Below are 26,605 nucleotides of genomic sequence, written 5' to 3'. Positions count from 1 at the left end.
TTGTTTGTTTAGCCAAATTGTTTTGTTTGTGATAATCTGATCCTTGTAGATCGGCCAGATCTCTGACTTACTTCAGAGGTGGAAAAGGTTTAGCACCACGTTTTTTGCTATGAGGCAATTTGCATTTGTTTGGAAAAAGTTGATCAAATGCTACTTTGCTTTTAGGACCCATCAAAAAATGTAGATTCAATACAAAACAGTGCAGCTGAAGATGTTCGAGGTAGTAAATAAGCGCCATGAAGAAATTCTAAGGTCCAACCAGTGATTCATTGCATAAAATTGCTTCCCTTGTGACAGGTTTGTGATGCTTGAAGGTGCACCGAGCCTGCCTTAGCCAGCTCGCCACGGTGTCGTGAGCTCCCACGGTCTGCAACGGCCTCGGTGTTGACATCTACATCCACGCTTTACGCTCCAGCGTGGTCATCCTTAGCCTTGTACTTTCCAGAATATGTCAACTTTTATGGGAATTGAGGCGGATTTCACCGCTGTTGGTCGCCGGGGCCGAAGTTGGGTGGTTTTACTGGGGCCTCTAGTGGTGTCGAGGCTGCAGTGCCGAGCCAGAGCCCCTCTGAGGGGATGGCGAGGAAGAGTCGCCTTCCTCCATCCCTTGGAGTAGATTTACCCAGCTGCAGGGCGAGGGCAGTGCCCTACACGTGATGTATATGGATTCTAGTGGAGCATTTTACATGGAGTTGGAGCTGAATGTGCTGAAGGAGCATAAATAAATGGTGGTAAACAGTAACAGAGCGTGAAGGAGGAGGTGAAGGTTAACTGGCAGGTGTCCATGTCGGGCAGCGGTCGCAGGCTGGTTTCTCCCAGCTGCACACCTCATTGCTTTTTAAATTAGGAACTTTTCAGTACCCTGGTAAGAGCAAAAAGATAAATTGTCCTAAGAATAGTATAGAAGCAAGGCAAGAAACAACAAGCCCTCCACGTACCAGCATTAAGACTGCCACAAAAAAGGATTTTCTGTCTAGCAAGACAGTTCTGAGCTCTGTGTGAGCAAGCTGAAGGCTTTCACAGGCTGGGGTTCTCCTGCCCCCAGTGTCACAGATCAAAAATTTGGTCTTTATTTTCAATATAGATCATCTTTCTTGGTTTTGTATTTGGGCTTTTGTGTAAGTTTTAAAATCTCTTTGCCGCTGGTTTTACTGGGAAAACTCGCAAACCAAATCCAGATTGATGTTGTTCTTGTTGTAAAGTATCTTTTAACACTTTCCTGAGCAAAGACTGGTTGGAGTCTGGGCTCCCCAGTTCAAGAAAGATGAAGAGCTACTGGAGAGAGTCCAGCGGAGGGCTACAAGGATGGTGAGGGGACTGGAACATCTCCCCTATGAGGAGAGGCTGAGGGAGCTGGGCTTGTTCAGCCTGAAGAAGAGAAGGCTGAGAGGGGACCTAATATATACTTACAAATATCTGAAGGGTGGGTGTCAGGAGGATGGGGCCAAGCTCTTTTCAGTGGTGCCCAGCGACAGGACAAGGGGCAGTGGGCACAAACTGAAGCAGAGGAAGTTCCGTCTGAACATGAGGAAGAACTTCTTCCCTCTGAGGGTGATGGAGCACTGGAACAGGCTGCCCAGGGAGGTTGTGGAGTCTCCTTCTCTGGAGATATTCAAGACTCGCCTGGACAAGGTCCTGTGCAGCTTGCTGTAGGTGACCCTGCTTCAGTAGGGGGACTGGACTAGATGACCCACAGAGGTCCTTCCAACCCCGAACATTCTGTGATTCTGAGTTCAAAGTGTCCAGCTCAGGAGAGTGAAATCTACTTGTGGTAAGAGAGAAACTCGAGAGTCCCAGCGGGGAAGATCTGGAGTAGGGCCCTGTCAGGAAGTGCCCCTCATTTCCGTGACTGGGCTGTAGAGGCCGCGTGGCTTCTGGCTCTGGTGGGGCTTTTCCATGTGGCCTGCGTGGCCAGCCTGGATGATCTGGGGACAGTTAGCATTGTGTCATTGCCACAGAAGTAGGTTTTTTTTTTTCCTTCTCCTTTTTTTCATTGTATCCTCCTTCCAGGGTGTGCCCGAGTAATGACTCAGAGTGAAAAAATAATGCTGTTAGTCCACATGCAGGAATGTGCCTTGTTCACATAAAATAGAGGTTGATGCTTTCTTAATTTGAAAGAAAACGACTGGCAGTGCTAACTGAAAATCCTTATTAAAAGAGGAGGTTTTTCGATTCAGGTATTGCTAATTACACAGCCAGCTGCAGTTCCACTGAGGTCAGTATGATGCTCGACTAGGATAACAATTTGGGTTTCAGCAAGTAGTTGTTTTAAATATTACTCATTGCCATTGTCAAATAAGCACACCGTTCTCTTAGTAAACTCCTTCAGCAGGTTTGTCTCTGAAGAGATGTTACATGTAGGACTTACTGGCTGATGTGAATAATTTAAACTCGTTGAAACTTCTCAGCCTCTCTCTGGGATGAAGTTTTGTTGTTGTCTTTGCAATTGGAAGTGTGTGGGATACTTGGAGGGATGCTACTGAACCACTGGTTGGGGTGAAACAGAAGAACTACTGGGTTGCATGGAAAAGTTTTAAATTGATGTTTGGTCTGGAAGCCATTGGCAGGAGGTCTAATGGTGCTTCCTAGGGTCAGTGGTGAGAGCTGTCAGTTGGGATGCAGTCATGTTTGGTGTCTGGGCCTACTGTCAGCCAGTTTCCTACCAAAATTGGTGCTGCTTGGTCTGAAACATTTCTGTTGCTCGTTTGTTTTGTATGTACACAGGTAGGTGAATTGCTTGCTTGTACCAAACCACAGGAAAACTTACCTGAGAAATCTTTTCTTGAAGGGAGGACTCAGGAAGGGGAGACAGATCTAACAGGTACAATTCAGATAAGGTCCATTCTGTGTTTTTATTTTGGATATGTTGCCCAGAAAACTCCTTGCTCCTAGGCTAGCCATCTGAGAAGCAGACACAGGTAAAATTGGGAGAAAAATTAGGAGAGGAAGAAAGAACTTTCTCCAGTGTATTTCATCACAACTTTTCATTCGGTGTCTCATCTTGGCTTTCCTACAAGGCTTTGTCTCCCACACTCCCACAACATTTTTAGTTCACTAGTTAGTTCAACTAGTTGTTGTTGAGTTTGCTGCACAAACCAGAATCTCCTCATCTGTTTCCATAAATGCCAGTGGAAAAAATGATATTTGGTCTCTCTTTGGAGAAAGCTTGCTTCAGGGAAGACAGAATTTAGAAATCTCAGGGGATAAATATAAATACATGCGAAGTGGAAATAGTCTTTCTTCTTTCACATAAATGCATAATAGCTCAAAATAGCCTGTGCACAGTTGTGTATGGCTGTCGACAGCTTTAGGGTTTTGCATGGTTGCCTAAACCAACGTGGTGTCCTAAGAGGGAACAGCCCTACCCAATTCATAACAAACATCAGCTCATGTTTCTTCTGGGTTCTGGATCTCCATCTGGTCCCATACAGCCTCATTAACAGAGCTGCTCATTTAGGGTGAAAAGAAGAGAAGACTCCAAAGATTTTGCAAAAAGTTAGCGCGCTGCTTCTAAAATTAGAGCTTTTTTTTCCCCCAGGATAAACCCACTGAAACCATTCTGTGAAGTGGTGTTTTGTGGATGGGCCGTGAGTGCCTGCCTAAGATACCAGAGGGAGAACAAGTGGAGCTGACACTTGCCGCAACGTATTTTCAGTTTCTCACTGGAAGTGAATGTGTCATATTATTGAGATCATCTAGGGTTAATTTGAATCAAAAAACCTATTGTGGGATACGCTTAAAATGAATTTAACAAAATCAAAATATACTGGAGAAGGAAAAAAAGAACCAACCCAAACCCCAGCACCAAATCCAGAAAGTAATCAATCTTAAATGAAGCTATATGGATGTAGGGCCACGAAGATGATCCGAGGGCTGGAGCACCTCTCCTACGAGGACAGGCTGAGGGAGTTGGGGCTGTTCAGCCTGGAGAAGAGAAGGCTCCGGGGTGACCTTACAGCAGCCTTCCAGTACCTGAAGGGGCCTACAGGAAGGATGCAGAGGGACTTTTCACAAGGGTGTGTCATGGTAGGACAAGGGGGAACGGCTGTAAACTAAAAGAGGGCAGATTTAGATTAGATATTAGGAAGAAATTCTTCACCATAATGAGGGTGGTGAAACACTGGCCCAGGTTGCCCAGAGAAGCTGTGGCTGCCCCCTCCTTGGCAGTGTTCAAGGCCAGGTTGGATGGGGCTCTGAGCCCTGCTCATGGCAGGAGGGTTGGAACCAGATGACCCTTAAAGGTCCCTTCCAGCCCTTATCATTCTATGATTCTGTATAACATAATTAAATGTTAGCTTCTGACTTAGCCTGCTGTTGACTGTTTACTCCTCCAAGTAGTAAGGACCTGCTATGGGAGGGCCGAGCATTCACAAATGCCCCCAAAATTGATAACTGAACTGTTAGCGGAGCTTGGAGTGAATCTACAGCACGCAGGCTTGATCTGCATTGTCTTTTTTCTTTTCATACAATAAGCGCAGGGGAAAACACTTGCTTTTAAACACTTGCTTTTCTTGCCTGGCATGTCTTTAATTGTGTGTGAATTTCTATGCATTTTGCAATAGTGTAACAGTATAACTATTTATGCTTAGAAGTTGTCTGCTTAAATGCAGAGAAATGCTTTGCAGTTGAAGACTTATGACATTTTAGGAAGAAATCAGAAAATAGGACAAAATATTACACTAGTATATTTTAGATCATTTTCCAATATGGTATTTTTTTCACCCCCAAACCCAGGAATTGCCAAAGTAAAGCATGTTACTTGAACTAGGTTTATACAGGTTTAGGTACACAGCTCTCTGCCCCATTTCAGGTGATCTCATTTTTCTTGCCCGATGCTGTAAGCCTACAGACTTCATTAATTTGGACATAATGTGGAGAAGAATGAGGTGGAACAGTCCTGAGGTTGGTTGCGAGAGACAGAAACTATTATGTCTTTCCAAACCCCATCCTGTCTCCAAGGCTGTTGTCTCCTGCAGGAAGGTGTCACTCCCTGCAGGTTTAGACTTACACTCCCAGTGAAGTGGGAAGATAGTCCCAGCTGGAATCGCGGTCAATGCCTTACAAATTCTAGAAAATCAGTGAGTACTGGAAAGCTGTATCAGTCTGAGGATGCAAGACCTGGGCAATCCCACTTCCCTGATTGTGGGGCTTCCCAGTGGCATTCCAGGGCTTAGTTTTCACTTACTTTGTGTGACCTCGAAGAAAACCTTTCTGTGGGAACGCTTTCTGAATAAAGCTGTGGCAAGTATGAAATGTCAGAGGTGACAGAGCAGTCTGCAAGTGGCTGAATTACTGTGTCTTTGCTGGTTAGTGTTTGTCGGCAGAGCAGCGATGACTGGTAATGACAGCAAAGTGAAGCCTGGAGTCTGAAAACTATTGTGATGGCTGCAGTGTGGTGGCTTGCCCTAAAGCCCATAGTTATGGATGTGGGACAACTAAGGGTAGGTGGGCATAGCAGGGAAAAAAGGAAGTGAGGCCAGGGTTACTGGGGCAGTGGTCTTAATTATGCTGTTGCTTTCGTGAAAGGGTGTCGAGAGAGAATTTGGAGACCACTGTGATAACCTGGTGGTGTTTTTGTGGAGCTCCTCCACGCCTGAGAGTATGGGTGGGTGGAGAAGATCTGAAGGTATGCATGTGAAAGATCTCTAGCTTTGAGAGGGGTGTGATTAATTTCCTGGCTTTTTGCATCTGAGTCACAAGGCACACACTGGTGAGCACACAAGAAATAGTAAGCGGCAGCCTCGAGTAGTGTTCTCAGAAGGGATTTGTGGCTAAGGGGTTTTTTTGGTTAGGATTTTTTGGTGTGCTCACTTTGACTGTTTAGCCAGCTTCTTAACCTTGTATTTACATGAACCAAACCATGCTGTTTGTTTTGGAAACTGGAGCACCCCAGGCAGGTGGGCTGCTGTCGACAAGGGTTTTCCCCCCGGTGCTGGAGCCCTAACTTCAGTAGAGCGTACGGTTTGGCAGCAGGGGCAAGCCGATCGGAAATGTTGTGGCCAGCAGAAGTGCGGCCAGCAGAGGGGGAGGCACTACTGTCTTCCCTGCTGCTGCCCAGCTCCCGTGGCTCCCCGGTACGTGGGTACAGCAGGCGCGTTTTACATCCTGCTCCTGAAAATATCTTAGTCTTAGTCTAAGTCTTACCAAGTATCAAAGGAACTTGGGCTTCTCAGTCACTTAGTATTTTTGAAGATGTTTTCCTGTAGCACATCTAATTTTTTCCTCTGTAAGATTACCTGTGAGGCTAATAATAATAGTTCATCAATTAGGCAACCCACTGTATACCTGAGGAGGATGGAGCCGAATCCTGCATCTATTACACACCACCAACTCCTGGCCAATAATAAATTGTGCACATAAGGAGTGCAGGACAGGCCTTGTGCGAGTGCAGATGAATTATTCAGCTCCTCTGGAACGTACAGCCTTTGATCAGGCTCGAAGCGTGGCTGTGTGACACATGAAAAGATTTATTTGCCATAGCTGATGACAGTGATGAGTTTGTGTATACACATCTCCTGTTGTTCAGTTGAAATGTTCAGTGTTTCGCATTTTGCTGTCTTTCCTTGATCTGTTCAGTATTTTCTTGGGGAGGGATGTTCTACCCCTACCCCAAGTTCCAGGTTTTTGGTTAAACAAAATACCCAACTCTGTACATGAATAATACGGATCCGTGTCGTTGAAAAGAAAAGCGGAAACGGCAGGGCTCCTGTTATATTAGATGAAACTCAAGGAGAATCAGGTGTTCAGCACAAATATCCTCTGAAATAATAAACAAATGCTTTGTATAAATAGCATCTCATTAAGTAATAACGTAAAGCCAAAGAACAGCTCAGTTCGTGGCTTGTGTTGAAAAATACAGCATGGAATGACTGAGTCAGGCAGGCTGACGCTCAGGAATGGGATCATTTGTTTTGCGCAGTTTTGCGTTTGAGGAGGAGGCCTGCCTGCTGCCAAAGGGATGTGCTTTTCTGAATTTGGTTTGCACACAGGGTTCTGGGGAAGCCAGAGGGGTATCATGAGGGGGCATTGCCAGAGCGTGCGATAAACAGAAGCAAGTAAAATGATGGGAAGCTGTTTATTCATCACGTGACAGGAGTTTTAGCACGACTTCACTTCTATTGTTTGAGCATTAACAAAACCGACGCGTGACAGTCCAACCAAGTTTCTGGCAGCTTGGTAATAATTTGCCATTAGATCAGATGGCTGTAGCTGGGGGTAAAACAGGAAACGACAGGCTGCTTCTTTGAGCTGGCAGGGAAGAAATAGGGAGGTGAGAAGCAAGGGTGCAGGGGACTTGGCAGTGGCATACTTGTTTCTCTGTCACATGTCTTGTTCCTGTTGCCCAGGACATATGCTGTGCCCCTGGACTCAAAATCTGGGGAGGGGGAGACAAGAAATTTTGTCACCTTCAGGCAGTTTTACAGAATAGAAAGTAACTGAAGGATGGGTTATGAATGATGTTGGGCACCTGATGTTTTGTCTGTAGGGTTGCAGAAATCACTGTGACTTACTCAGACCTGTGGTGTTTCTTGTTGTTGTTTTTGTTCTTCTTTTTGTGATTTCCCTTTCATATTAAACACAGCATCTTTCTGGCTTTGCTTTTAGATTGCCCTGCTTTTAAGGGAATCTCACTTCTTGCTCTTCATTCAGCAGCTGCTTCCACATAGCTTAGCACTTCTGCTCTGAATGCTGCGCAGTAGTGTTTTCCTGCCTTAAGAGTGGCTTTTTACTTTTTTATGTCTCTTGTTCCTTGGGCACTTCTTTGTGAAAGAATACAGAATCACAGAACCACAGAATGGTAGGGGTTGGAAGGGACCTCTGTGGGTCATCTAGTCCAACCCTCCTGCCGAAGCAGGGTCACCTACAGTAGGCTGCACAGGACCTTGTCCAGGCGGGTCTTGAATATCTCCAGAGAAGGAGACTCCACAGCCTCCCTGGGCAGCCTGTTCCAGTGCTGCGTCACCCTCAGAGGGAAGAAATTCTTCCTCATGTTCAGACGGAACTTCCTGTGCTTCAGTTTGTGCCCATTGCCCCTTGTCCTGTCGCTGGGCACTACTGAAAAGAGCTTGGCCCCATCCTCCTGACACCCACCCTTCAGATATTTATAAGCATATATTAGGTCCCCTCTCAGCCTTCTCTTCTTCAGGCTGAACAAGCCCAGCTCCCTCAGCCTCTCCTCGTAGGAGAGGTGCTCCAGTCCCCTCACCATCCTTGTAGCCCTCTGCTGAACTCCCTCCAGTAGCTCTTCACCTTTCTTGAACTGGGGAGCCCAGAACTGGACACAGTACTCCAGATGAGGCCTCACCAGGGCAGTGTAGAGGGGAAGGAGAACCTCCCTCGACCTGCTTGCCACACTCTTCTTGATGCATCCCAGGATCCCATTGGCTTTCTTGGCAGCCAGGGCACATTGCTGGCTCATGGTTAACCTGTCATCCACCAGGACACTCAGGTCCCTCTCCGCAGAGCTGCTCTCCAGCAGGTCCACCCCAAAGCCTGTACTGATGCGTGGGGTTGTTCCTCCCCACGTGCAGGACCCTGCATTTGCCTTTGTTGAACCTCATCAGGTTCCTTTCTGCCCAACTTTCCAGCCTGTCCAGGTCACGCTGAATGGCAGCACAGCCTTCTGGTGTATCTACCACTCCTCCCAGCTTGGTGTCATCAGCAAACTTGCTGAGGATACATTCGAACTCTTCATCCAGGTCGTTGATGAAGAAGTTGAACAAGACTGGGCCCAGTACTGACCCCTGGGGGACACCACTAGTTACCAGCCTCTAACTAGACTCAGCGCCGCTGACGAGAACCCTCTGAGTTCTGCCATTCAGCCAGTTCTCAATCCACCTCACTGGACACTCATCCAGCCCATACTTCCTCAGCTTCCCTAGGAGGATGTTATGGGAGACTGTGTCGAAAGCCTTGCTGAAGTCTAGGTAGACAACATCCACGGCTCTCCCTTCGTCTACCCAGCCAGTCATGTCATCGTAGAAAGCTATGAGATTGGTCAGGCATGATTTCCCCTTGGTGAATCCATGCTGACTACTCCTGATAAACTTCTTTTCCTCCACTTGCTTGATGATGACCTGCAGGATAAGCTGCTCCATCACCTTGCCCGGGATGGAGGTGAGGCTGACCGGCCTGTAGTTCCCTGGGTCCTCCTTCTTGCCCTTTTTGAAGATTGGAGTGACACTGGCCTTTCTCCAGTCCTCGGGCACCTCTCCTGTCCTCCAGGACCTCTCAAAGATGATGGAGAGTGGCTCAGCAATGACATCTGCCAGCTCCCTCAGCACTCATGGGTGCATTCCATCGGGGCCCATGGATTTGTGGACGTCCAGATCGCTTAAGCGATCCCTCACACAGTCCTCCTCGACCAAGGGAAAGTCATCCTCTCTGTAGGCTTCTTCTCTTACCTCTGGGGCCTGGGATTCCTGAGGGCCAGTCTTAACACTGAAGACTGAAGCAAAGAAGGCATTCAGTAGCTCTGCCTTCTCTGCATCCTCTGTCACCAGGACACCCGCCTCATTCAGCAGCGGCCCCACATTGTCCCTAGCCTTCCTTTTGCTGCTGATGTAGTTGAAGAAGCCCTTCTTGTTATTTTTTACATCCCTTGCCAGCTTCAATTCCAGGTGGGCCTTGGCCTGCCTCGTCACATCCCTGCACGCTCTGACCACATTCCTGTACTCTTCCCAAGTGGCCTGCCCCTCTTTCCACATTCCATGGACCTTTCTCTTCCACCTGATCTCCGCTAGAAGCTCCTTGTTTAACCATGCAGGTCTCCTGCCTCCTTTGCTCGATTTCTTTCTCAGGGGGATGCACCGCTTCTGAGCATGGAGGAAGTGACATTTAAAGAGCGACCAGCGCTCTTGGACCCCCCTGCCTTCGAGAGCCCTGGCCCATGGGATTCCTCCCAGTAGCTCCTTGAAGAGGGCAAAGTCAGCCCTCCTGAGGTCCAAGGTTTTGATCCTGCTTATCACCCTGCTTCCTCCACGCAGGATCCTGAACTTGATCATTTCATGGTCACTGCAGCCGAGTCTACCTCCAACCTTCACATCCTCAACCAGTCCCTCCTTGTTTGTTAATACAAGGTCCAGCAGCGCGCCTTTCCTTGTTGGTTCCTCCACCACTTGCATCAGAAAGTTATCATCGATGCTCTGTAGGAACCTCCTGGATTGCGCCTGCCTAGCTGTATGGTCTTCCCAGCTGATGCCAGGGTGGTTGAAGTCCCCCATGAGAACCAGGGCCTGTGACTGTGAGGCTGCTTGCAGCTGCCTGTAGAAGGCCTGATCAACCTCCTCCTCCTGGTCAGGTGGCCTGTAGTACACACCCACCGTAGTGTCACCCTTATGAGCCTGTCCCTTAATTCTAACCCACAAGCTCTCAACTCGTTCCTCATTTGCCCCCAGGCCAAGCTCAATGCATTCCAGTTGCTCCCTCACATACAGAGCAACTCCCCCACCTCTCCTTGTTGGTCTGTCTTTCCTAAAGAGTCTGTAGCCATCCATGACAGCATGCCAGTCATGCGAGTTGTCCTACCACGTTTCTGTGATGGCGACCAAGTTGTAGCCATCCTGCTGTATAATGGCTTCCAGCTCCTCCTGTTTATTGCCCATGCTACGTGCATTGGTGTAAACACACTTGAGCTGGGCTGTCAATCTCACCCCTGACCCTGGCACACCAAGCCTGGGCTCATCCCTAGTGAGCTGGGCAATATCCCCTTCCCCCTTCGAACCTAGTTTAAAGCCCTCTCAATGAAGAAGGGCTCTTGACCTGAGTACAGATGAACGTTTCCTCACTTCCTGATAGCCTGGCAGTTTGGCTGGGCTCTCAAATGCTCAGAAAGGTGGAGGCAGAGCCTTGCACTTGTATGTAGGGCATCTGCGTCCAAAGTGATGTCCTTGGTGTGCTGGGTTGTTGATGGGGTTGTGCTAGAGAAGACCAGGAGTTAGTTCTTTAATGTTTAGAAGTGCTCTTTTGCCTAGGAAGTGTGGCCAAACTCTTCTTGCTGCGGCATGAAGACCATCACAGGCTGGAAGGGGGTCTTTCCACTTAAAGCTTGCTTTGCTGCATTTCTCCTTCCCGTAAAGCTGGAGGGGTTCCTTCTAGGGTTGCTTCCAGTCAGCTGCCCTGCCTCATCTTCGTGGAGAGTGCTTTTTGTAGTCTCTCATATGGAGAACAAGATGATTTAATGGCATATTCTGACTAGTTTTTGAGGGTGTGTCTGCTTGGGCCCATGACTGTGATGCGGGGAGCTACTGCTGATGGAGCTATTTGTGGCACCAGCAGCATGAGAGCTGGGTGGCGAGTGATTTGGGATTCAAGCTTTGTGCTGGGTTGTTGTGATATAGCTGCTTCTTTTGAGTTAGCTCACGAAACTGCAGAAACAGCTAGGAAAATGTCTACAAAAACAGAGCGGAAAGAGAAAATGAGAGCATTTGACGTGCTGTAGATAAATGTATCAACCTCTCTGCCATCAGCGGGGTTGGTGCTTTGTGTGGGTAAGGCACCACCCGGCATAAAGCTAAGCTGGATTTTCTAGGGGTGACATGGTATAAAGGCCAACCAAAGGACCAGCCCTTCTGCTGGTGATGTTAGCGCAGCCAGGGCTGGAGACTGCCTCCGCCTGCACCTGCCATGATGTCAAACCCAGGCCCAGCGGTGCATGGGCAGAAACCTCCCATGTCCACAAGCCTCACAAGGCACTGTGACCTGTGGATCTCCAGCACTGCGCTGGGGACCTGCCTGTCCTATGGGCACGTATCTCTACATGCTTGGTTTTGCCTTGTCACGTGTAGCTCTGCAAGGTGAAGAGTTGTGTTTAATCCCCGACACAATTGCTGAAGTAATCTGTTTGTTATGTGACAAAAGTGGCTGCTGCAGTCGGTTGGCATCGGCTGGCTATGAGAGTCTCAGGAAATCAGAGTTTTCCTCTCAAGTGCCTGGGGCTTTTCTGTCACTCCTTTCACCTGGAGGGAGGTGAAGAAAACATTTTCCAGGCCAGGTTGCATGCTAACAAGAAGGGAAACAGCTTATTCAGGAGTAAAAGCATGAAGTTGAAAGGCTAAAATACATTATCAGAGCAAGATTCTGGTGTGCTTGTCGGTATTACTAGCAGAGTAGTTTCAGGCTGCAGCTAAATGGCAACTGCTGATAGTTTATGGATATGTATGCGTATATAAAGTAGATTTCAGAATATATACTAAGTGTTTTGAACTTTGACTACACTAAGTTTGTTTCCAAAAATGCCAAATATTCTTTCGTGAGAAGTAATAATAAAATTTATAAATCAGTAGGATGATAGGAAAAATCTCGTGAAGAAGAAAGACCTAATTAGCATCTGCTGCTTTTTGTAGGGTAGTGTCGAAAGTACTAACTAAAGTGTCTTTTGACTAATATCTTGTAGGTTTTGTTTTTAAATTTATATGTGCCAAATAATCAGCATATGTTATCAGCTGCTTTTGTGACAAAATAAACTGCTTGCTTTAAAAAAAAAAAAAAAGTAACTAACCTTTTACCAGCATGTTTGGTTTTTTTCTCTGTTGGTATGCTTCTGGTGTTATTTTTATGTCCGTAGATTTTTAGTTATCTCTTTTGCAGGTTGAAAAGGCTGGAGTGCAATAATAGATTTTGTTTTCTTTTTTGTTTAACTGATTTTTGCCCCCCTCCCTGCCTCCTTCCCACCCCCCCCCATTAAACCAATCCTTAATTTATTTGGGCTTCCAGTAGTTTTAAAGTTTTAATTTCTATTATTTATTTTTGTTTTCCAGGTGAGATGTACAACTGCCTGTAAGTATCATTCCGTTACTCAATTATATATATATTTTTACTATGACTCTCATTATCTTAATTTCTTTTAAGATTGAAGATTATCAGCTAAGTAATTAAAAAAAACTTCCTGAAAAGAATTTTTAGAAATAGCATTCAAAACTGTAAACTCGCTTATTTTAGTGACTGTAATTCCTGCAATGTTTTTAAGGATATTTACAGATATAAATGTGCACTTTAATCCATTTGCTTTTCAGTTTGTAAAGAGTTCTGGTGAGATCAAGTACAGATATAACGTGCTTAGGAAGACAGGAAAATATATGTAAAGGCAATACAAAACAAACCAACCCCAAAATAAAAAAAGACACCCGAAGTCACGCTTTAAGGATTTTCTGAAGTGAGTGTAGCAACTGCTGTACTTGCCAAGATGACAAGTTTTCATGTGGCAAAAATTGCAGATGAGTTCTATCTTAATACTGAACATCAGACTTGCATGAGTTAGCCTTGAAATTTTAGGGTCTAAATCGACTTTCTCCACACTTTGGGCTGCGCTTGCTTTATCAACCCAGAGTTGTTTTCTGCAGGTGTACCACGTCTCTTCCTTAGTTGTAGGAACACACTGTGGGAATATGGGAACTTTTTTGCTGGTATACTGAGGGAAAGAGACAAGAGTGCCATGCCAGATTAAGTAAAGCAGCTAGCTTCTGAGACCGCATGAGAAAAATACACACGCAGAATGTAGCTGCGAGTTTGTTCAGTTCTTCTCGAACAAAATTATGCTGAAAAAAAGAGCAGATCATGGTAGCTTTCATCCAAACCATGAGTCGGGTCAGTGAATGACCAGAATAATGTGGCAATCTCTTAATCTAAATCAAGGAATTTGACAGAAGTTAAAAGTGGTAAAGCCAGGAAATGTGCAGTGAAATCTCTGTAGGAGAGCAAACTGGGAAAACGGAAGTGGCTGCGGGTCTGTGCATGATACCTATCAACGACTATACTTTCGCAGATGGGAACCTGGGAGTTTTGCTAAGATACTTACTGCTTTGTATTGCTTCTTTCAGGCACTGAGGATTGCAGCTCAAACAATCAAACTGCAGAAACAGGAACCAGTGGTAATGATGATTTATCAGTAAACTCTACAAGTGGGAACAAGACCTCTGGAGGTGGAAGCGATGTGCCACTATTGGACAGGGCAATAAGTGATCAGAACAATGTAACACGTAAGTGGTTTGGAATGTGACTGGGATGTATATCTTCAGGGTGTTTCGTGCTTTTGTACTGTGTTAGCATTTTAATCCTGAACTCTAGTCCAGAGTGCAGAGATCATTGCAGGGACACGGATCCACCTGCTTTACTGGAGTATAAATGAGCCAAGGAAATGTATCTGCGCAGCTGACGGCGAGTGCAATTTAACACCGCGATTGTTGCGTGGCCTTGAAATAGTTTTGTCACTGACAGACTTGGGCACCCTTCCCTTCTTATTGTGACTTTTTAGGTTAGAGCTGCAACAGTTCAAACAAACTGTGACATAAAGATTTGAAATATGTACGTCACAGAATACAGCTGAAGTACTCTACCTAGTATTAAGGGTGCTGTATCACATACCTAGAGGAGAGCTGCGTGAATCTTGCAGCTAGAAAGGCTCTTCTCTTTGGGATAGCCAGCTTACAGCAGGCTGTGTGTTCCAGTCTCTCTCAGCACCCTGCATGCAGCTGACAGCTGAGGCAGGATGGTAATCACTGCTGCACCTAGACAGTTTTACTCCTTGAGATGAAGTGAAACTCAAGGAGTCAGAGGACGAGTAGATTGCAGAGCTAGCAAGTGCAACGTATAAGCATGGCTTGATTATTTTCCCAGGCTGATTACTGTTTTACAGAGACCTGTTATTTGGGTAGGGTGAGGAGAAGAGTGTGTTATGTGTTTGTCAGCAAATATTCTTGCAGATTAAAAGATTTTTTTTTCTTTTTTTCTTTACCTGCTTGCTTTTCACAGAGTCCAGCCCAGTTCTGGATCTCAAGGCAGAACATGTTGGCATGACTTCTGTCAACTTGACGTGGGCAGAGAATGACACTGCTTCCAACTCCTACACGTACAGGACGGAGTTTGTAAATGGTACCTCCAGGACAAACCTGACATCCAGTGTCACCAAAGCTGAAATTACTGGGTTAATCCCTGGGACATCTTACACTTTCACAGTATTTGCAGTAGCAGCTGATGGTGAGACAGAAGGAGAAGGGGTGTCCATAGTCCTGTATACAAGTAAGTTACAGTTATTTGCAGCTCTGTTTCTGGTGGTCTGTGTTTTGCCATGCAGCACAGGGTTCTACCCACCTGCCCCAGGGTTGAAATATCATGTCGTGAGGATAGTAGTTCAGTTGTATTGTGTATAGACATGATGTTTTAGTCCTGGATCCTGAACTGGGCTATATGCAAAGGATGGGGTGTTAGTGTGCCACAGAAACATAACCCTGATGGGTTTTCTGTCTTCCTTCCACACCTTCTGCACCATCCTCATCCCTGTACTGTCCACCACTCTAGATTCTCAAGGGAAGCCATGGGAGTGCTGGCACAGCGGTGACCAGTGCTTCTGCTTTGCAGTGTCAATGTCAGAATGACTTTTCTTCTGTTTTCCCTTAGCTGCCTATCGATGCAAAAGCCTTCAGGAGCATCTGGTGATGTTGTTGGGGTGCTCCTGCACACAGGAGCACCCCAACAACACACAGTGGTGTGCCTGTGTTTCTTTTGTCCATGTATGTGAGCAGATGTTGTCGCAGGTTGACAGATTGTTGTCTTGCCTTTCACAGAGCCCAGCCCAATCCATGATCTCGAGGTGGAATACGTTGGTGCTGAGAAAGTCAACTTAACATGGGCAGTGAGCGACGCTGCTTCCAACTCCTACACGTACAGGATAGAGTTTGTAAATGGTACCTCCAGTACGAACCTGACATCTGGTGTCACCAAAACTGAAATTACTGGGCTAATTCCTGGGATGATGTACAATTTCACAGTATTTGCAGTAGCAGCTGATGGTGAGACAGAAGGAGAAGGGGTGTCCCTAAGCCTGTATACAAGTAAGTCACAGTTGCTTGCAGCCGTGTTTCTACTGGGTAGCTCGGGGCTCCACCTACTTGCTTCAGGGTTGAAATATAAGGCTATTACCTATAGACATGACGTTTTATTCTTGCAGCCTAATCTGAGCTGTCTACTAAGCATGGGGTCTTAATGTGTAAAAGAAACATATCCCTGCTTTAGAAAAAACAAAGCAAACCCAGCAAAACAAACCCCACCATCCTTCCGCTCCATCTTCATCCCCTCATATGGGAGATAACTTCTTGTTCCAAGTACTCAGTGAGCTGACTAGGAAGAATGGCCCTACTAGGCTTGCTATTTGTGAACAGGGAAGGACTTGTAGGAGATGTGGCTGTCTTGGCCACAGTGATCATGAAATAGTTGAATTTAAAGTTTTCAGTGTAGTAAGAAAACAAGATAGCAGAGTTGCTACCCTGGACTTTGAGAGTGAAATTTAAGCTATTCAGGGAGCTTCTTAGCAGAGTACCCTGGGAATCTGCTTTCAAGGGCTTCAGAGTCCACGAGTGCTGGTCAGTTTTTAAGAATGACCTTTTAGAAGCACAGGAGCAGGCGTCGTGGTTTAACCCGTCAGCCAGGAACTAGGACCAGACAGCCGCTCGCTCACCCCTCCCCTTCCCTCCAACGGGATGGGCAGGAGAAATCAGCAAAAGGTAAAACTCATGGGTTGAGATAAAGACAGTTTAACAAGGCAATAAAGGAAATACTACTACTGCTAATGAAAATAATGAATATGAAAAACAAGCTATACACAATACAATTTTTTCTCACTGCCTGATGACCAATTGCATAGCCAGTCTCTGAGCAGCAACTGCAGAATGTATGGATTTCGTGAAAAATTTTGAACTCCCAGAAAAGCTCAAACTCCTGGAAAAAAAGAGGATGGTTGAAACTCCTGGAAAAGAGAATTTTTTCCTCCCGGCCAACTGCCATTCATAAACTGAGCATGGCGTCTATGGTATGGAGTATTTCCATTGGCCAGTGTGGCTGGCTGTCTGGCTGTGCTCCCTCCCAGCTCCCACACACCTGCTTGTTAGCTGAATATGGGAAACTGAGAAAAAGTCCTTGATTTCACAGCAGCAACTGGAAACATCAGTGTTACCAACATCCTTCTTCTGCTAAATCCAAAACACAGCAGCTACTGGGAGGAAAATTAACTCTATCCCAGCTGAAACCAGGACGGCAGGCAAGTCCGCTGTGTCGAAAGTCAAGCAAGCAGGGCATAAGACCAGCCTGGCTGAACGGGGAAATCCTCATGGAACTCAAAAGGAAAAAGAAATTGTATGATCTCTGGAAGCAAGGTCAGGCTTTGCAGGAAGATTACAGAGCTGTGGTTTGTATGTGCAGGGGGAAGACGTGAAAGGCCAAAACTCAATTAGAGTTGAAACTGGCCAGTGTTATCAGACAAGAAAACATACTTTTTCAAGTTTGTTAACAGTAAGAGAATTTCTAAAGAAAACATTGGACAAATACTTACTGAAGATGGTCACCTGACTGACAGGGATGAAGAAAAAGCAGAGGTATTCAATGCATTTTTTTGCCTCAGTCTTTAATAATGTGGATGGACCTTTGCCCAGTCCCCTGAGTCGGAGGACAGTGAGAAACCATGGGACCATGGGAACAGTGACTTTCCACTTGTGGACAATGAAATTGTAAGGGGCCAGCTGTACCAGCTGAATGTTCACAAGTCCGTGGGGCCTGATGGGATTCATCCCAGAGTTCTGAAGGACATAGCGAATGTTATGGCAGGACCCCTCTCAATGATTTTGGGAGTCTGGGGAGGTCCCTGCTGACTGGAAGCTAGTCAATGTTATTCTGATTTACAAGAGTGTGAGGGAAGACCCAGGAAACTACAGACCTGTTAGTTTAACCTCAGTTCCTGGAAAACTTATGAAGATCATGCTGGGTACTATTGAAAGGCATTTAAAGAAATGCAGCCATCAGGCACAGTCAACATGGGTTCACAAAGGGAAAGTTCTATTTGACTAGTTTGATATCCTACTATGATAAGCTCACCTGCCTAGTTGATGAAGGGAAGGTGATGGATGAAGTTTTTCTGAATTTTAGTAAGGCTTTTGATACTGTCCCTCACAACATCCTTCTGGACAAGTTGTCCAACTGCGGACAACTGTTCATGGCACACTGGGTGAAGAACTGGCTGAAAGGCAGAGCTCAAAGGGTTGTAGTGAATAGGGCTGTGTCTGGCTGGTGGCTGGTCACCAGTGGTGTTCCTCAGGGTTCAATTCTAGGGCCAGTTCTGCTCAATATATTTATCAGTGCTCTAGATGCAAGAGTTGAATGCACCAGTAGCAGGTTTGCTGACGATACCAGACTGGGAGATGGTGTTCACTCTCTTGAGGGACAAGAGGCCTTGCAGAGGGATCTGGATAGATTGGATCACTGGGAATGATTCATGCCATGAAATTTAACAAATCCGAATGCCAGATTCTCCACCTGGAATGGAGTAATGCCAGGCACAAGTGTAAACTGGGAGAGGAGTGGCTGGAGAACAGCCCTGTAGAAAGGGATCTGGGGGTCCTGGTCGACAGCAAGCTCAGTATGAGTCAGCAGTGTGCCCTGAGGGCCGAGAGGGCAAACCCCATCCTGGGGTGGATCAAACCCAGTGTAATCAGCTGCTCAAAAGAGATGATTATCCCGCTGTATTCAGCGTTGGTGCGGCCTCAGCTTAAGTACTGTGTATGGTTCTGAGCCCCAAGACTTAAGAAGGCTGTTGAGGTACTCGAGTGCATTAAGAGAAGGGCAACAAAGCTGGTGAAAGGGCTGGAAGGAATATCCTATGGGGAGCAGCTAAGGACTCTTGGTTTGTCTAGTTTGGAGAAAAGGAGGCTGAGGGGTGACCTCGTTGCTCTCTACGAGGAAGGGAAATGGAAGGGGAGGTGCTGAGCTCTTCTCCCTGGGATCCAGTGATAGGACACGTGGGAATGGTTCAAAGCTGTGCCAGGGGCAGTTTAGAGTTGACATAAGGAAGCATTTCTGTACAGAGAGGGTGGTCAAACACTGCAACAGGCTTCCTGGAGAGGTGGTCAATGCTCCAAGCCTGTCAGTGTCTAAGAGGTGTTTGAAAACACCTTCAATAATATGCTTTAACTTTTGGTCAGCCCTGAACTGGTCAGGCAGTTTGACTAGATGGTCATTGTAGGTCCATTCTGACTGAAATTGTGCTATTCTGAGCTATTCTCTTTCTTGCCCACCTCCCTAGATTCCCAAGGGAAGCTCTGGGAGTGCTGTCAGAGTGATGGCCTGTGGTAGTGGTGTGCCTGTGTTTCTTCTGCCCATGTATGTGAGCAGATGTTGTCGCAGGTTGACAGATTGTTGTCTTGCCTTTCACAGAGCCCAGCCCAATCCATGATCTCAAGGCAGAATATGTTGGTGCTGAGAAAGTCAACTTGACATGGACAGTGAGCGACGCTGCTTCCAACTCCTACACGTACAGGATAGAGTTTGTAAATGGTACCTCCAGTACGAACCTGACATCTGGTGTCACCAAAACTGAAATTACTGGGCTAATTCCTGGGACGATGTACAATTTCACAGTATCTGCAGTAGCAGCTGATGGTGAGACAGAAGGAGAAGGGGTGTCCCTAAGCCTGTATACAAGTAAGTCGCAGTTGCTTGCAGCCGTGTTTCTGGTGGATCCTATTTGCTGTGCAGCACAGGGCTCTACCTACCTGCCTGAGAACTGAAATATAATACAAGCCTTACCTGGGCTGTCTACTATGAACAGGGTGTTAATATGTAGAAGAAACACAGCCCTGATATTTTGTTTTGCGTTTTTTTGCTTTTTAAAACACCAAACCCCCTCTTACACCTGCCTCCACCCCAAAACAAAAAATCCCCCACAACAACAACAAAACCAAAACTCAACCAAACAAACAAAATAACCCCCTTTGTCCCCACCAACCTCGTCTTTCCTGGCTACCTGTCTAGATTCCCAAGAGAAGCCCTGGGAGTGCTGGCACAGCGGTGACCTTATGCTTCTGCTTTGCAGTTTCAAAGCGAGATGAATCCCACTCAGAATGACATTTCTTCAGTTTTCCCTTAGCTGCCTATCGATGCAAAAGCCTCTAGGAACATCTGGTGATGTTGTTGGGGTGCTCCTGCACACTGAACAATGAGTGATGTGAAGAGAGTGAAGTAGTGGTGTGCCTGTGTTTCTTTTGTCCATGTATGTGAGCAGATGTTGTCGCAGGTTGACAGATTGTTGTCTTGCCTTCCACAGAGCCCAGCCCAATCCATGATCTCAAGGCAGAATATGTTGGTGTGAATTCTGTCAACTTGACATGGGCAGTGAGCGATGCTGCTTCCGACTCCTACACGTACAGGATAGAGTTTGTAAATGGTACCTCCAGTATGAACCTGACATCTGGTGTCACCAAAACTGAAATTACTGGGCTCATCCCTGGGACGATGTACAATTTCACAGTATTTGCAGTAGCAGCTGATGGTGAGACAGAAGGAGAAGGGGTGTCCCTAAGCCTGTATACAAGTAAGTCGCAGTTGCTTGCAGCCGTGTTTCTGATGGTCTGTGTTTTCCTGTGCAGCACCGGGTTCTGCCTGCCTGCCTGCCTGAGGGTTGTAATTTAGTACTATTGGAGGCACAGGTGAGGTTTTGGTCCTGGAACTGGAGGTGGCCAATGTGCTAAGCATGGGATGTTTAAGTGCAGAAGCAGCATTGCGCTGATACAAAGCTGTTGGCGATGTTTGTCCCCAAGGCTGACAATGCAGAGATGTTTTTCCCTGGGAATCTCTAGCTTCTAAATTTCTGAAAGGGGGTTGGTTTAATTTCCTAGAGTATGGGGGCCTCAGACCCTTTTTTTAAGGGGATCTCACACAGAGCATATTGCACCAGGGGAACTCTTGTGATTTGGGTGCCCATAGGTGCCATCAGGCTGCAGTAGGAGAGTGGGATTTAGACAATGCTAGTTTGGGAGAACTGCTTTGGGCCGTCCAGCTCCTTGCCGTGTGGAGTATGAAGTCTTGACATGTGGTGTTGGAGAGACCATTTTGGAGCTGGCCTGCATGGCTGTAGACCAGCCTGGTCATTCCACAGGATGTATTTGAAAGGAAACAAAGGCCTGTTCTTGTCATTTGCGTTGTCCTGAAATGTGCCTGCATGTGTACTCCTACCTTTCCAGTTAATTTCCCAAAGTCTCTCCTGTGCTGCCTGAGCGTACTCACTAGTTGCCCTGTTTTGAAGATGCGCAGAGAATAGGGTGCTACAGAGAGGGTTTTTGGAGATGATGTCTCTCCCGTGAGAGTGAGCTCAGGGCATGAGGGCTGGAGAAGGAGCAGGGCACCTGGGTCATCACCTCTGTTCCTCTTCTAGTGATATTCAATGTCCTTACCTTTTGCTGTCCAGGGATGCACTGCCATCTTTCCCTCTGTTCCTCTTTCCCGCTCACCTATGGCTTGCTAGGGTAAACCCTGGGAGTGCTGGCACCTTGATGACCTGTGCTTTTGCTTTTGAATGTGAAAGGAAGATCAATCCCACTTGAGATGCCTCTAGCTTAATTTTCTGTTACACAGCCATAGATGCAAAAGCCTCCAGGAGCATCTGGTGATGTTGTTGGGGTGCTCCTGCACACTGAACAACGAGTGATGTGAAGAGAGTGAAGTAGTGGTGTGCCTGTGTTTCTTTTGTCCATGTATGTGAGCAGATGTTGTCGCAGGTTGACAGATTGTTGCCTTGCCTTCCACAGAGCCCAACCCAATCCATGATCTCGAGGCAGCATATGTCGGTGTGAATTCTGTCAACTTGACATGGGCAGTGAGCGATGCTGCTTCCGACTCCTACACGTACAGGATAGAGTTTGTAAATGGTACCTCCAGTACGAACCTGACATCTGGTGTCACCAAAGCCGAAATTACTGGGTTAATCCCTGGGATGATGTACAATTTCACAGTATTTGCAGTAGCAGCTGATGGTGAGACAGAAGGAGAAGGGGTGTCCCTAAGCCTGTATACAAGTAAGTCATAGTTGCTTGCAGCCGTGTTTCTGATGGTCTGTGTTTTCCTGTGCAGCACCGGGCTCTGCCTGCCTGCCTGAGGGTTGAAATTTAATACTGTTGCAGGCGGAGGTGCTGTGATTTGCCTACCTGCAGTCAGAGATCTTTGTGTGGAAGTGACATGGCCGCCTTTTTAAAAACAAAGTAAACCCAAACCCCTCAAAACGAGCAGTTGTTGAAGGTGATCACCAAGTCCTGTCACACAATGAAGGAACTCTTCCTGAGAACCTGCCTCCCTGGCCTGGAATTTGTGTGGGCAGGTTTTGCTGCCTTCACTTCTTGGAGGATGGGATCTCGGATCCCTATTTTAAAAGGCTCCCACACAGAGAACTTGTTGTGGCGAGGGAACTTTTGAGGGCCTGTGGCTGCCACTGGGCTGCAGCAGGAGGGTGAGTTGTAGGCAGTGCTAGCTCAGGAGTGAGCCCAGGGCATGAAGGGTGGCAAAGGAGCAGGGTACCTGGGTCATCACCTCAGATCCTCTTCTAGTGATACTTGATGTTTGTTGCCTTTTGCTGTGCACCGATACACCACCAACTTCTTTCCCCACCTTCCCCTGCAACCTTCTGTCTTTCCTGCCCACCTCTCTGTTTTCCCAGGCAAAGCCCTGGGAGTGCTGGCACTGTGGTGACCTGTGCTCTTGCTTTTGAATGTGAAAGGAAGTTGAATCCCACTCGAGATGCCTCTTTCTCAGTTGTCCTTTAGCTGCCCATTGATGCAAAAGCCTCCAGGAACATCTGGTGATGTTGTTGGGGTGCTCCTGCACACTGAACAACGAGTGATGTGAAGAGAGTGAAGTAGTGGTGTGCCTGTGTTTCTTTTGTCCATGTATGTGAGCAGATGTTGTCGCAGGTTGACAGATTGTTGTCTTGCCTTCCACAGAGCCCAGCCCAATCCATGATCTCAAGGCAGAATATGTTGGTGTGAATTCTGTCAACTTGACATGGGCAGTGAGCGATGCTGCTTCCGACTCCTACACGTACAGGATAGAGTTTGTAAATGGTACCTCCAGTATGAACCTGACATCTGGTGTCACCAAAACTGAAATTACTGGGCTCATCCCTGGGACGATGTACAATTTCACAGTATTTGCAGTAGCAGCTGATGGTGAGACAGAAGGAGAAGGGGTGTCCCTAAGCCTGTATACAAGTAAGTCGCAGTTGCTTGCAGCCGTGTTTCTGATGGTCTGCATTTTCCTGTGCAGCACCGGGCTCTGCCTGCCTGCCTGAAGGTTGAAATACAATATTGTTCCAGGGAGAGGTCCTGCACATGGCCTACCTGCAGTCAGCGATGTTAACGTGTGGAAGGGGGTTCTGTGGCAGGTTTTGTTGCCATTTCTTCTTTGTGGATGAGGCTTTCAGGTCCTTATTTTGAAGGGCTCCCGCACAGAGTGCATTGTGTGCCTGGGGGACTTGCCCCATTGGAGGGGCCCATGGCTGCAGCTGTGCTGTGGGCAGCACTGTGATGTGTGGCTGTCAGCCACACTGCTCTGTTTACCTCACACCAAAGAGGAGAAGGCTGAGGTGCTCCTGTGTTCCTCGTGCTAGGTATTGTGACCATTTTCCCCCCTTGGTGTGAATATGTGCTGCTGTGTCCTTTCCTTCATTGCATCCTGTTTTAATTGAGGTGAAGTGAATCTGTTCCAGAGCTTCTCCCATTGGGTTTCCAGAGGTGCCCCAGGATGAAACCGTTAAGAGACTCTGATACTGTGCAAGTGCTGCTTGGCGGTTTGTAATGCTCAGTCTGTCCAAAATGTGGAAGCGTGGCTGTGCCTCTGCTTTTTCCGTCTGTGTTTGTCAGCAAATATTTGTGAGTGTTGATGGAGTCCTGTCTTGACTTTCACAGAGCCCAGCTCTGTTTTCCATATCCTAGAAGAGTAAGTATGCTGGTCTCTGATTTTTGCCATGAGAGCACAGATGATACTTCTTGCTACACCTAACAGGACAGAGACCCAAAGTCATGATTTCTCCTCTAGAAACCAGACATCCAGTGTTACCAGAGCTGTTGCTACAGATGTAAACCCTGGAACCTTCTAGAATTTTACTGTATTTGTAGGAGTAGCTGGCAGTGTTACTGGAGGAAAAGAAATATTTATAAAATGCAGTAGAAGTAAGACCCAGTCACTTACATCTATCTTTTAACTAAATCTGTTTCTTCTGATACACAATTCTGCTTTTGCTTAGTTTCTTAACATAATATCGCTTTTTAATACAAAATAATTTAATCCATGTGTCTTTTATCCCTAGATTTGGACAAAATAAATTTGCTGTGTGTTACAGTTATAGAATTTATAAGAGTTGCGGTCTTAAAGGCCAAGTTTTATAAGATGTTTAGTTTAGAGCAACCTCTCTTCTCAGTGTTACTGCTGCATGAACTTTTTAAATATCTTTTTGTATCTGGTCATAAAGTTGCAATTTTTATATTGTGTCCTATAGGATTCTCACACAAACTGACATGGTGGAGTTGGTGCTCTTAAGGATGGCTACTGCTGGTGCTCTTAATGCACGGAGCTTATATTTGTTTTCTTATTTGTTGGCCACTGAGAGTTTTACATAATTATACAGAGAGTTAATGTCAATCTAATGTCAACTCTTAAGCTGTATGTTCAATGGTTGAACAGTATTGTGAAAATTTTGCTGATCTTGACAGATACTGAACCTAAATTTTCTCAGTAAACCTGTCTGCAGAGGAGTTAGCACAGCAGAGGTCTGTGTATTTAGTGTGCTAAATACTTCTCTTCCTTGTAGGGCAGCAAGTCCTTGTAGGCAGTAGCTTAATCTTTTTTAGAAGTGGAAAGGAGTACAGAAATTTTACAAACATTTATACACAGAATTTACAAATAGACAGCTTTTTCTATGTACTACAATACTTGATTTCTTACTCCTCTTTTTTTTTTTCTTAATTATTCTCACTTCTTTTTTTTCAGTTCCTGCCTCAGTGAATTCATTTCAGTGCGACCCAGTGGCGAAGCAGTCTTTCCTAATGCTGAAGTGGAAATGTCCTTCTGGTAACAATTCTGGCTTCAAAATTAAAATATTTAATGGTACATGGGAAAAAGAACAACGAACTCCATCCTGCATGACAGAAGGCTTAGAGGAAAACTTCACAACAGCATCTTTAGATTATTTCAGCACATATAATGTTACTATTGCAACTCTTCTCAATAGTTCTGAGAGCCATCCAGTGCAGAAAATGTGTAATACAAGCATTACTGGTAAGCATTAAGATTTGAAAATGCAAGATATTCATAGGACCAAAATATTAACTTCATGATTGCAGAATACCAAACTTGATGTGCAGTACATTATCAGCCTATAAATTATGAATAAAACACTACATTCATGCAAAGTCTAATGTGACACACAATAAATATCTATTATATGAACAGCATCACTATTACAGTGTTTTCTTGTTTCAAAAACTTTTCTTTGTCAATCATTAAGGTACTCACAAATATTTCTGCTTATAGACCCACCTGCTCCAAGCAAAGCTCCTTTAGTCAAGGCAGTCAGTCACAGCTCATTCTCTGTTGAATTCTCTGATTTTGAGTCAGTGAATGGACCATTAAAAGCCTATGCTGTAATGATCACAACAGAAGAACAAGGTAAGACGTTATGATACTATCTTGTAGCTGTGTGAACAATTTATCAGACAGCTTTATGTTTTAAACTCTAAATAGGTGTTAAAGGAATAGAGAAAAAGCTGGCTTAGTATTTTCAGTCATGTTTCAAAAATCATGAGGCAAATACCATGCTTGCTTGTATACTAATACAAGCTATTCATATAAGCAGCTTTGGAATGTGGGGTGTTTTTCCCCCCTCCCTTCTTCAGCTGGAAGATATCAGTAGTAAGATCTTAAATAAAAATAAAAAAAAAAAGAGAGAGCTTTCCTTCTGATTTTACTAAAAACACTTTAACTGAGAGAAATGGGGTGCAGGTGGAAGGCTTGAATTGCATTGTCAGCATTAAATGCCATGGGAAGCTGAACACTAGGGAAAGCTAGAGGGTATCAAACTCACCTATTCAAAGCATCAAAACAGAAAAACTTTTTTAATTGATGAATGTCCAGCAATAAATCATAAAATTAAGGAACTTACCTTTGCAGCATAGGTTCTAGTTGGACTTCTTTTCATTTCTGCCAGTGCAGTGGGGGAATAAAGCAGCTGACGGAGATAGTTTCCCCCAAGCGGGGTTTGACATTCATGCTTATCGTTTGTCTTAACACTGGAAATGCATCTTGCAGTAGTTTGACTGTAGATCTTTCTTCTGTGGTTTTCCATACAATGTAAGTCCAAGGAATGCCTGGAGATATATTTAATGTAGTACATCAGTGTAGAAAATTCCTGTTTCTTCACATGCCTACTCAGCTGCCCCAGAGTTACTGATTTGAATGTCAGTCTCTTGCAAGCAGCAACAGCTCTGCTTGTACCTTCAGCCAGTCCTATTTAGTCTTGATGAGATTCAGTGCCGCCTTTTGTGTGGTTTTGATTCCAAGGTGTTCAAGAAAAAGGACTTTCAAGATGTGATTGAGAGAAATAAGGAAGGAAGATCGCCTGTATTTATAATCTAGAGTCTGAATGTTTTGATAGGAGCAGAAAACCATGCTTATGGCCAAGCATTGCTTCAGCTTTATAGTGTTGAAATAGCGTTAATATGTTTGAGATGTGTTTCTCTGTCTTAAAACAGACGTTGCCTTTAGGAGAGACAGAGGGGACTTCATTCAGTTGCGTAAGCAATGG

The 26,605-nt window shown here is 45.7% G+C and overlaps 1 protein-coding gene across 1 annotated transcript in view; it reads left to right on the top strand.

Annotated features, from left to right (window-relative positions):
• PTPRJ (protein tyrosine phosphatase receptor type J) overlaps positions 1-26,605 on the top strand; it is an 80,215-nt gene that overhangs the window by 40,582 nt on the left and 13,028 nt on the right. The window contains exons 2-11 of the mRNA XM_075425233.1: positions 12,759-12,777; positions 13,818-13,976; positions 14,749-15,015; positions 15,561-15,827; positions 19,195-19,461; positions 20,084-20,350; positions 21,564-21,830; positions 22,749-23,015; positions 24,793-25,080; positions 25,336-25,470. Of these exons, the coding sequence (XP_075281348.1) occupies positions 12,759-12,777; positions 13,818-13,976; positions 14,749-15,015; positions 15,561-15,827; positions 19,195-19,461; positions 20,084-20,350; positions 21,564-21,830; positions 22,749-23,015; positions 24,793-25,080; positions 25,336-25,470 (2,203 nt within the window). The remainder of the gene's footprint in view (positions 1-12,758; positions 12,778-13,817; positions 13,977-14,748; positions 15,016-15,560; positions 15,828-19,194; positions 19,462-20,083; positions 20,351-21,563; positions 21,831-22,748; positions 23,016-24,792; positions 25,081-25,335; positions 25,471-26,605) is intronic.

The sequence above is a fragment of the Opisthocomus hoazin genome, chromosome 7 (genome assembly GCF_030867145.1).
Source record: "Opisthocomus hoazin isolate bOpiHoa1 chromosome 7, bOpiHoa1.hap1, whole genome shotgun sequence".
Lineage (NCBI taxonomy): Eukaryota > Metazoa > Chordata > Aves > Opisthocomiformes > Opisthocomidae > Opisthocomus > Opisthocomus hoazin.
Note: the sequence above shows the minus strand (reverse complement) of the source record. Positions and strands in the feature narration are given on the sequence as shown.